The sequence below is a fragment of the Lactuca saligna genome, chromosome 9, assembly GCF_052625555.1.
Source record: "Lactuca saligna cultivar CGN05327 chromosome 9, ASM5262555v1, whole genome shotgun sequence".
NCBI classification, from domain to species: Eukaryota; Viridiplantae; Streptophyta; class Magnoliopsida; order Asterales; family Asteraceae; genus Lactuca; species Lactuca saligna.
The window spans coordinates 7,844,455-7,856,269 of NC_136425.1; the positions used below are offsets into that span (position 1 = coordinate 7,844,455).

Here is an 11,815-nt window from a genome sequence, read left to right on the forward strand (position 1 = left end):
TCTATTTCATAATCTCTAAAATGCATGTTTCCACATATAACCAAACATTGGTATCACCAAATGCATCAAAGTGCCATATGAATTATGATATTCAGATATCATCATAACTCATGGTTGCTAAATTATTTGCTTCACATATTATCCAAAACATTATAACCTGGAAGAGGCTATGGCAAGTAAATTGACAAGATTCATCACCTTAAAACCATACCTTAAAATCAATTTAAATGCATATTTATACAAGGCAACATTGTAAAGACCATTAAAACCATACCTTAAAATCAAAATGTTCCCAAAAAACACTTCATTTAGAAATTCTATGAAAAACAGGTGGGCATTGGACAAATGGTTTCATGTGAATGTTGTACAAATCAACAAGTTTGGTACCTAAAATGAAATCATGTGGTTAAACCAATTACAATAAGATATATGTGAATTTGGTGCACTCTACTGACTAACTAAGAAATTGGAATTGATCTTTCTATCATATACAAGACTATAAACATATTCCTTACTGAAATGTGTTGAGGAAGAAACCTTGTCTTTGGTCGCGAAAGATAACTAAGAAAATGTGTGTTTTTCCATTGAAATTGATCATCAATATCACATTGGAAACATTGGGAAACAGTCATACGGTGCTGATTTTTTGTTTCCAGCAGAGAATAATGATGATGATTTATGGTTTGGGATAAATGGGGATAATTCACGACGGTGGTGGCAATGCTTCAAGGGAAATTGAGGTTTTTTTGGTTCGTTCAACGTCATTCAACGATGCTAACATATATAACCGATTAATAGTCATTCAAAGGTGGGTTGTCCCATTCAGAAGCTAATATAAGCCAAAGCAAACGCTTACTGACTTCTTTAGTTCATCTCTTAATGGAACCATTAAAAAACTTACCAAAACAACCCTATGAGCATTTGGTAACCTATTAAATGTGCCTCTAACTAGATCAAATCAGAGGGGGTCAAAAAGCCTCTAGACAATTTAGGTATCACGCTCCTTCTGAACCATGAGAAAATAAAGAAGCCCTAATGGCAACACCTCCTCTCTCTCTCTCATGGTGTCTTTTTGTTAAACCACATAGTAGGATGTAATCATCTAAATTGTTAATGTCTTCCAATTTTTGGATGAAAACTCCTCATCTTTTTTGCTTCATGTTATCATATTGAATCCTGTAGAGTTTCAAGTTTACGTAGTCATGATACTAATTTTGGACACCATGTTTATAATTTTGGATGATGCATTTCTATGAAAAATATAAGCTTCTTTAAATACTTTCCATCAACTACTATGCTAACTAGATAGATTCTATTGTTTAGGCTCTTTCTTGTTGTAGGTTATGTGCTTCTTGAAACATGTTTTTATTGTTTAGGCTCTTGCTAATTTTATGTGTGTTTGTGTTTTTCTTTTCTTGTAAATTTGCAATAACTTGTGCTAGTTAATTGTCAATTTCGATTGTAATGGATTATAGATTCCATATAAAAATAGAAAAATTTTTTACATAGACATAACGGGTAAACGAGAAACAAGATGTTCTAGTTAATTATCAATTTCGAGGGGTTTGATTTTGGTTTTAAGCATTGAGAGGTTAATAATTTGATAATATGTTTTGCAAAGATTCAAGACTCTTAATGGCTGAACACTAAATCATTCGGTTTCTAGCAAACAACCATATACGTCTAAATTTCTATGGATATATAGGTATTTTCCATAGATATGTTCGCATTGAGAAAGAAGATAAAATATTATCTTAACCGTATTCAAATGTTGGGTCTAAGTTTCAATGTCGATGTGGAATTAGAATGAATTTCATATAGGTTGTGTCTTTTGTTTCCACTATGTCTGTCTTCTCTAGTGAGACTACCGCCTAAGTGCCAAAATTATTGTTTTGCCGATCGTGGGTTTTTGGGGCAAAGTGAAAAACCTTACGTGATGGCTGCTAATAAGGTATGAGGACCCATATACATTAATGTTATTATAAATATTATAAACAATAATTTTTTTAATAAAATCAAAAAGGGTATAACAATTATATAATTACTAGGTGATAAAAATCATAATAAAATAATGTTATATGGATTATCCGAGTAAAAAAAAGATAGAGACTAAACCTGTAATATCCTTTAAACCACAACCTACATGAGTAAAAAAGAAAGATAGAGACTAAATTTGTAATATGCCCTAAACCACAACCTACATGGATGATTTGTGTAATTACTCTAGTAATAATAATAAGAGATATTATTTAACAAACCTTTATAAACGAGCTTATTAACAAAAAAAAAAAAAAAAAAAAAAAACTATTATTTCTAGTGTTTTAAATATTCATTTTTTTTTAAATTGAACAATTGTTATCAAAACAAACTTCCTATTTATATATTTAATGTCTATTTCGAAACGTCTAAAATAACAATTTTTTTTAGCTAAATGTATAATTTTAAGCTTTTTATCGCGTGAGTATATATATATATATATATATATATATATATATATATATATATATATATATATATATATATATATATATATATATATATATATACTTCCCATTTTTTATTTTAATGTTTTTCTTATTAGATTTTAATAAAAACAAATTGTTTTCTTAAAATTCCAGAATTATTCTCGAAATTCTGAAGTTTTTATTTTGTAGGAATCCAAAATTCAAGAACTTTTTTGTCGAATTTTTATTTGTTATTTTTTTGTGGATGCAAAATGATTTACTCAGGAAGATATCGGTCATTTTTCAAAAGCGTATCTTTTATTATCCTTTGATATTAACTTAAATAATTAGTTTAATTAATATCACTGCTACTACTAATAATAAAATGTTTTATCTAATTTGCATATGGAGACATTGACTCATTGGGGTTGAATATTGTTGGATGTCAATTTCTTGCATCACCTCCATCTATTCAAGACAAAGTTTTCCGACTTTTTGCTTCTTTAATCATGATTTATGCATAATTAATTAACCCGAATTAGCACCAAATCAATATTCAATTAAATCGCCAACAAACCCTGCAACTATATTGAGTTATGGACCCACCGATTTAACCCCTTTCTCCTTTTCCCTTCGTCTGTATCATTCTCATGATTCACTCTTCCAAGTGTTGGCGAAAATTCATATACCCAGATGGACGTTTCACCATAAAGATTATTCCTTTGTGGGTTTGATTCAGATCTGTTTATGTTATCGGTGTTTACCTACGACTACCAACATTAGGTTTGTTTCCGGTTCCCAAATATCTCAACTTTTTTTTTGTCGTTTTGTAAGTTATTGATTTATTTCATGTTGCTTCGAACAATAATTTGCTGTGTATTCAATTGAATTCGAAGGAAGTCAGTTTGTTTCGTAGTTTTATAGCTTTTTTTCTGCATATTATTTGTTGGGGTTTTGTGAATTTTGGATGTCAGCAAAGTTGCGAAGTGGGTTCATGTAATTTTAAGCATAGGTTTTGAAACATATTATCAGCATGCGATTAACTGACAGAGCAATAGTCATAAACATAGATTTGTGACGGTTTTGACACGAAATTTTGGCATGTAAAAACTCCCAGGATCGTGGTTTGTATTATTAGATACCAGTTGTTCGACTATTTGTCTGATCCAACATCCATGTGCAATGCTGCGATTAGTTTTCTTGTGACACTAGAAATTGAGATAGAATGATGAAAACTTTTATCTAGTTTACATAAGTCACATTTTGGTCTATTAATCATTATCATTGGTTTATAGCTAGAGAGGTTTACTTCTTGTGGGCATTGAAATTGTTGGTTGTTTTTGACATTTTAATCCCATAAGAGGCTCTTAAATGAGTCTGAAAGCGTTATCTTTGATTATTTGGAAGTTCTGAATTTTGATTTTTTGTAACTACTTAAGCAGGACTGATGGGTGTAGAAAAGGTGTTAAGATGTCTAAGTAACAGTGTTTCTCGATTCATTCATCTTGTCACATTTGGTGTACCCAAGAACTTGCCATGTCAGAAGGAGTACAAAGATGTTGCTGGTTCACTGAAGCTTTTTAAACGTATACTTGATAACATTGATGATACACACATACATTCAGATGAAATTTTGCACAAGGAGTTTGAGGAACTTGATGTAGCTGTAAATGAGGCTCGAGAGTTCATTGAGAATTGGGGTTTTCACTCCAGCAAAATTTGTGGGGTGTGTTTCTTCTTTCTAATTATGAGGTCCATGATATAACTTTCTTTAACAAAGAAAAAAAAAGACATCAATCTGTTTTTATACTTGAATATGTTTCCAGGTTGTTCAAAGCCGAGAACTAATTGTTAAAATCCAAAGCTATTCAATCAAGATTTGTGAAACTGTATTCAGGTCTTTGGAATCATCATTACCACCAACATCTACTACTTTAGCTGATATTCAGGTATGCATTTAACCCTAAAATTAAAAACAAAACTTGGGGAAAATTCGAAATGGAACCCTAAATAACGATAGTGTGTTGCTAACTTGCTATTTCAGCATTGTATGGAGGAATTTGAGAGTTTAAAGTTGGAAACTGCATCTGAAAAGCTAGAGGAGGCTATGAAGTTCATAAGAGAAGGAAAGGTTCCACCATTAGAACATCTAACAGAAATCATAGAGTTGCTTCATTTGTCATCAAGCCAAGAACTGCTCAAAGAGAGCATTGCAGTGGAAAAAGAAAACTTGAAAGCTGACAAGTCAAATCAAGTCGACCACATTGTTGACCTTGTCTTTCATATAAGAGAAACCATGGTAAATCTTGAAAGCTTGAAAGCCATTAATGGTGTTTCAGTCCCTTCATATTTCATCTGCCCGTTGTCCCTGCAACTCATGTTTGATCCAGTAATCGTGGCCACAGGACAAACTTATGAAAGAGATTCCATCAAAAAATGGCTTGATCATGGATTCACAAGATGTCCAGTAACCCGTCAAACACTTTCACACACCAATTTGATCCCAAATTACACAGTCAAAGCTTTGATTTCAAATTGGTGCGATGAAAACAACGTAAAAGTCAACCGAACCGTTGACCACAATCAACCGGAATTGGAATCAGTTAGCCATTTGACACAAAAAGATGAAAATGGATTTGATCATCGATCCCCCGTTGAGTCATGTAGCCACAGCAGGACCGGATCGACATCTACCGCTGTTTCCAGTTCCGATTACCAACACATTTCCGTTTCCAATTCCGGAGAAATCGCTTCCGATTCCGGTTCCGGGTTCTCACAATGGCCGTCAGACGGCGGAAACCGAAACTACCCACGAACGGTCTCCCTTCCGCTTGATTCTTCACCAAATGATATAACAACATCTTCACTTATCGAACAACTTGTAAACGACCTTAAATCCAATTCCAATTCCGCCCAAACGAAAGCCGCAGCGGAATTACGATTCCTTGCTAAAAACAACATGGAAAACCGAACCATGATCGGACAATCCGGAGCCATCCAGCCGCTCTTGCAACTGTTACGATCCAACATAAAAATAACTCAAGAACATGCGGTGACTGCTCTTTTAAATTTGTCAATCAACGGAAACATAAAGTCAATGATAGCGGAATCAGGTGCAATCGACCCGTTAATTCACGTTTTGGAAACCGGAAACCCATGTGCAAAAGAGAACGCGGCTGCAGCCTTGTTCAGCCTCTCGTTGTTGGAAGAATACCGGGTCAAAATCGGTCAATCGGGTGCGGTCAAACCGTTGGTTGACCTTTTAAGATCGGGGACACTAAGAGGGAAGAAAGATGCAGCGACTGCTTTGTTTAATTTATCGATATTTCACGAGAATAAAGCGCGGATTATTCAGGCGGGAGCGGTGAAGCATCTTGTGGAGTTGATGGAACCGGAATCGGAAATGGTTGATAAATCGGTTGCTTTGCTTTCGAATCTGTCGAGTGTTCCGGAAGGGTGTTTGGCGATTGCAAAGGAAGGTGGGATTCCGTTGTTGGTTGAGGTGGTGGAATCAGGGACTCCGAGGGGAAAAGAGAATGCCGCTTCTATACTTTTGCAGCTTTGTCTTGGCAGTCCTAAATATTGTCGCCTTGTTCTTCAAGAAGGGGCTGTCCCGCCTTTAGTTGCATTGTCCCAGTCCGGGACATCAAGAGCCAAGGAGAAGGTAAAAATGCTACTCAACAAACATTCATTTGTTATTTACCATCATTTTTAACAAAAAGGGTAAAATACTCATTTACTCGTATTCATATTGATTGATTAAGTTGTGTAGTCATTAAGCAAATACATAATTTCTGCAGGCACAACAACTTCTGAGTCACTTTCGCAGCCAACGTGAAAATGCTTCTGGAAGAGGGAAATCTTGAGAAACAAAAGAGGTTTTCATTCTTCTAAGTTGCTCTAAAAATCCTTGCTTCTTTTCATAAAAAATATAAAGCGGCTTATGTTTTCTTGCAGATGTGTTTGTTTCCACATCAAGTTATCTGAAAAGTTTGAAGATTTTGAATATCAATGGTGGTTGATGGGGACATGAAAGTGAAGGGTTAGATCAGTTTCAGGCTTCTTGTTGGTGGTTAAAAGAGTGATTTCTTTTCATTATATTTTTTTTTTGTTTTGTGGATTCTTGTATTGTTATCACATAGTATGTAAAGAGAATGAAGGAAGGAAAAAAAAAACCCACGAATCTATGATTTTAATCAAACGGTTCGGGTTCATGCCTCATGGAGAGCAACATTTTTTTTTTTTTTTGCTTATATTTATGATATTTTGCTAGGAAGAAAGATTTATATTTGTACAAAAATCACGAGGACCCGTTTTAAGGGAACGGATGGGTCATGGGAGTGGGACGCAGTAGCAGCTCAACCATATTTCCATTTCCAGAGACAGAGATAAAGATTTGGTTGGAGACGTGTGGGACCCGCTACAATGAAAATACAGATCATACATACATTCATACTCATAGAACCAAAAAACCCGGGTTGACCTGGCCGGTTCAACCGGTTGGACCGTGACCCGAGGTAGAAGGCGGATCAATTGAGAATGTTTTTTTGTAAAAATAACCGGTCGGGTTTCCCCTGAACTGCGGTTGGACCGTTTATGTTAAACCTGTTAAAACCGGATTGATCCGTTTTAATAGACTTTGGATAGTTGGATACAAGTAGCGTACACCAAAATAACAAGTCGATTGCGGTTTCTTCAACGTTTTTCAATGTTTAAACTTTGTGGATATCAAATCATTGGTTTTATATGTTTATGTATTATGCAGGAAAATAAAAATATATAAAAATAAAAAAATACCATAAATCAAGTTGATCCGTCGCTTGAACCGGTTGACCCATGAACCTGTCATTACATTGGGTCAACTAAAAATTCGGTTTTTAAAACATTTCATACGAGGAGTTGCTAGTTTCTGTACTAGACCCAAATCCCAGGGGTCAGCAATTGCAAAAAAAGTCGGTTAGGCTTCTTGTTTTTGAGAAAACCGAGTTGTTTTTTGTAATTTTTTTTTTAAAAAGAAGTTGTTACTACTTTGGTTCTATGTTATAAAATCGGAGAATGCCCAGCCCAAACAGTATTCCCAAAAGGACATCCTTTTAATCAAAAGTATACAAGTCCTTCAATTATTTCCGTTCCGGTGGCCCGATAAAAGAAACCTTGAAAAAAAACACGGAAAGTCCATTTTAAGGTTTTTTTTGGGTTAAAGAGAAATATCGAATAGCACCGACACCGAGTCGCGGAAACATGTTCACCGGCCCCACCCGATTCTTGGTGACCTCCTCCTACCTCTTAATTCTTATGAGAAAAAGGGGTCTCAACATGGGTTAGAGATAACTCCATTACGGATTATAGACCTTTATAAAACGAGTCCTCCATAAAAGCCCACTTTTGCATGCTAATTATTCTTACTTGTATTCTTTATATATATATATATATATATATATATATATATATATATATATATATATATATATATATATATATATATATATATATATATATATATATATATATATACACTAGGTGTGAGATCCATGTATTACATGGGTTTAATTAAAAAAAAACAAATATAAAATTTTAACAATTTGAAAAAGTTTGAATTTATAAGAAAAATGAAAAAAATTTGAATTATTAAAATTAATGAGATTTTAATGTATTGAATACATTACATATATAAACTCTTTTTAATAAATATTTTACATATATATTACCTTACATATTAAGTGTGGAATTTTAATTTAATAAAATGAAAAATACAATAAAATGACAAGTGGAAAATAGAAAATTTAAAAAATCTAGAAAATGTAATGTGTCCAAATAAATGAGAAGATAACATGTGGCAAAAAAAAACTTTCATTTATTATAGTATATATATATATATATATATATATATATATATATATATATATATATATATATATAGAGAGAGAGAGAGAGAGAGAGAGAGGTTCAAATATAGATTGATATTTATTGTGCGGACGTGTGGACAAAGCTATTCTGTGAGAATGAAAAAGAAAATATGTTATTTGATAATATGAATACATTTAATCTTACATAACTATTGTCATTATCACACATTCTCACTAATTAAATCATCTATAAGATTATTATATATTTTTTCATTATTATTCTCATTTTGTCATAATGAAAATGAGTGAAAAACGATGTGATAACAACAATAAATAAGAATTAGTGAGAATGCATGAAAATAACGATAGTTGTGTGAGGTTGAACATATTCGCATTGTTAAACAACTTATTCTCTTAGTAATTTTCATAGAATAGCATTGTTCATACGTCCGCACAATAGTTGTCCATCCATATTATAACCTAGCCTCTCTCTCTCTCTCTATATATATATATATATATATATATATATATATATATATATATATATATACATATATATATATATATATATATATATATATATATATATATATATATATATATATATATTGTTGTGAGATCCTTTAAAAATTTATAGTTTCACGAGAACCCGATAACTAAAAGTTGACCGTTAGATATAATTTAAGATCATAAGGGTAAGATTGTCTTTTATACTTTTTAAATAATATTTTGAAACAATTTAATTAGCTGATTATAACATCATTTAATTTAAAAACAAAACATTCTATATGATTTTTTTTCCAAACAAAAGATTTTATATGATACAGACTTGGGGTTCATACGGACCTGACATAGCCACGTGTTGTTATATGTATATGTGTTTTGTATGTGGTATTTTGGGTGGCTCTTTGTGCTTACAGTTTTATGATTATGGATTCAGGTGCTTCCAGTTCGAAAGGGAAGGGTACGGCTTGATTGCAATACATCCACCTATGTTTCTGCACTTTATGATTTTAGAACTGTACTCTAATAACTATTTTTACACTGATATAATTTTGAATGGTTAATAAGAATAAATGGTGTTCATGGTGAAATTAAATATGATTTTTTACCTTATGATTTTAGGTTGTTACAAGTTAGTATCAAAGCCTTGGTTTGAGGAATTCAGGCACACTCGTGGGTGTGATTGAACTCAAACTGAGGAATTGAAAATATTTTGAAAAGAAAACAAATTTCTAAAAAGATTTTTTTATACAAAAAAAGGGGGGATGTGATGTGTGCAATCAGCCGAGCTTAAGTAAGTGATTCTCATAATACTCATACATGTTGATATGTTATATGATATGAATGCTTGCATGCTAGGATAAAGCTAAGGATACTTTCAGGAATTATATGATAGATTTTCCTGATATGTGTTGCCTCGTAGCTTAGGAGGATCGGGTGCTATGATAGATTTGGAATTTGTATTGGTAAAAGTAATTTCTAGGTTTATGCTTTAAAAGTTATATATGATTAGGATCATATAGCCTTATAATGACTTATTTAGCCTTATTTCTTGTTCATCGTCTGGTTGTGGTCATAGGGTAGAGTCTTTTATTCGACAAAGTATTCTCTATGGAATTTGCGACCAGAGTATTCTTTACGGAATCTTATTAACGAAAATCATTGGCCTTCGGGTCCTATTTATAGTTAGGTAACTTAGGTTCATAACAAAATTTGAATATTTAAATAATAGATTTAATCCCAGTTTAAATCCTTCCCTTATTTACCACCAGAAGACTTCTGGAAACTCTAGAATCCCTCCTAATTTCGTTCACCACATATATGGGCTCTAGAATCTTCATTCATTTCTCGGTTATGAACAATTACAATTCAAGACCTTTAATTAATTTAAGATCAATTCTAATTAATAATTAATTAATTCCTCATGATTTCACATTAAATTATTAAACATATAAATTACCAAATTAATTATTTAACAACTAATTTCATATTATTTATTAATCATATAATAAATTAACAAACCAATTATCTATCTCTAATTAATATATTAATCACATAATATATTAACAAATTATTTCCTCATAATTTCCAATTAGTTTATCAATCATATAATAATCTAATAAATTATCCTCTCTACAAATATCATTCTAACAAGGTTTTAGTTATGAGAGCAACCCAAAAAGGACATTGTTTCTAATTACAAAAACATACAAACTTAGTTACTAGCTTATGTTGGGTTTTTATTCAAAAAATAATTTCAAAAACATGATTTTTAGCAATGGAAGACTTGATCAGTTTTGAATAACATAAACAAGTTAAACCCATCAATGATCATCTTGCAAAGTTTGAAAAGAAAACAAACACAACCAAAGCAGAAGAAGAAGAAAATTACAACCTTTGAAGTTCTTTGGATCCTCTTGGGAGGCTTGGAAGTTGATGGAGAATGTGAAACCTTTGAGACACCAACAAGTTGTCAAATTGATTTAAGATGCTAGTCTTGTAAGAAAACTGTTAACTCTTAAGCTTGAAGTTCATAACCAAAGTATGAACTTCAAGAGAGTATAAAATCAAGTAATATATTCAATAGATAATCAAAATTTAGAGAACATGCATCTTATATGTTTTTTTTTTTTTTTTTTTTTTTTGGGGGGGGGGGGGGGGAGAAGATAAGCACCCCAAAGTGAAAGCCTTTCAAACACACACACAGATATATATATATATATATATATATATATATATATATATATATATATATATATATATATATAGCTTGCACAATACCCATGCTTCTTATTAATTTTGATTAAATAAGTCAAAAACCCATGCATCTTAAGACAAACCATACTCTTATTTAAATTTTCAAAAAGCCATACTCTTATTTAAATAATCAAAGATCTATTCTCTTATTTAAATAATCAAAAAACCATACTCTTCCTCTTTTACTCTTATTTTATAAAATAAAGAAATGAGAAGGCAAAACCTTTATATTTTATAAACCAGATTGATAAAATATAAAGTTTAACTTTTTGGTAAAAAACAAAAGAATTTGTCTAGTCCAAAATGTTGTACATGACTTATTAATTCATACCATATGAATTATATATAATGTTACTTGCTAATGAAAATTATTATTTCCTAGAAATAAATAATTTCCAATTTAATCATAAGAGTTTATTGAATATTTATTAAAACAAATTTCTAATAAATAATCAATTGTATCAAGTTGTTGTTAGTGTGACCCATTAGCATCATATGTTAATTAGCAATATAAATTTAATATGATTCTTGACCATACTAGATCTTTCAATCTCTTGCGTAAGATTCATATTAGACTGATATAGACAGGGGTGAACGTCTAGCAATATTTCACTGTCCCCATCAACATACGACTTTGTGCCATTCTATCGACATCCAACTCTTAAAAAGCTCAAAGCCACAATTGGTGTGAAAGGTAAGTTTACCATTTATCCATTTGTCACAGACATCATGTTAAACATGAGATGTGGATCGCGATCAATCTCA

At 31.7% G+C, this 11,815-nt stretch overlaps 1 protein-coding gene across 2 annotated transcripts; it reads left to right on the forward strand.

Annotated features, from left to right (window-relative positions):
- The first annotated feature begins 3,004 nt into the window (after nt 1-3,004).
- LOC145015045 (U-box domain-containing protein 3-like) lies at nt 3,005-6,662 on the forward strand. 2 transcript variants are annotated; one of them, XM_078973498.1, is made up of 6 exons: nt 3,005-3,227; nt 3,884-4,170; nt 4,271-4,393; nt 4,489-6,108; nt 6,245-6,322; nt 6,402-6,662. In XM_078973498.1, the coding sequence occupies exons 2-5, from the start codon at nt 3,892-3,894 to the stop codon at nt 6,308-6,310; spliced, it is 2,088 nt and encodes a 695-aa protein (XP_078829624.1). In that variant the 5' UTR covers nt 3,005-3,227; nt 3,884-3,891; the 3' UTR covers nt 6,311-6,322; nt 6,402-6,662. The 2 variants fall into 2 exon arrangements, with proteins under 2 accessions (XP_078829624.1, XP_078829623.1); XM_078973497.1 differs by having other exon boundaries at nt 3,006-3,227; nt 3,887-4,170.
- The last annotated feature ends 5,153 nt before the right edge of the window (nt 6,663-11,815 follow it).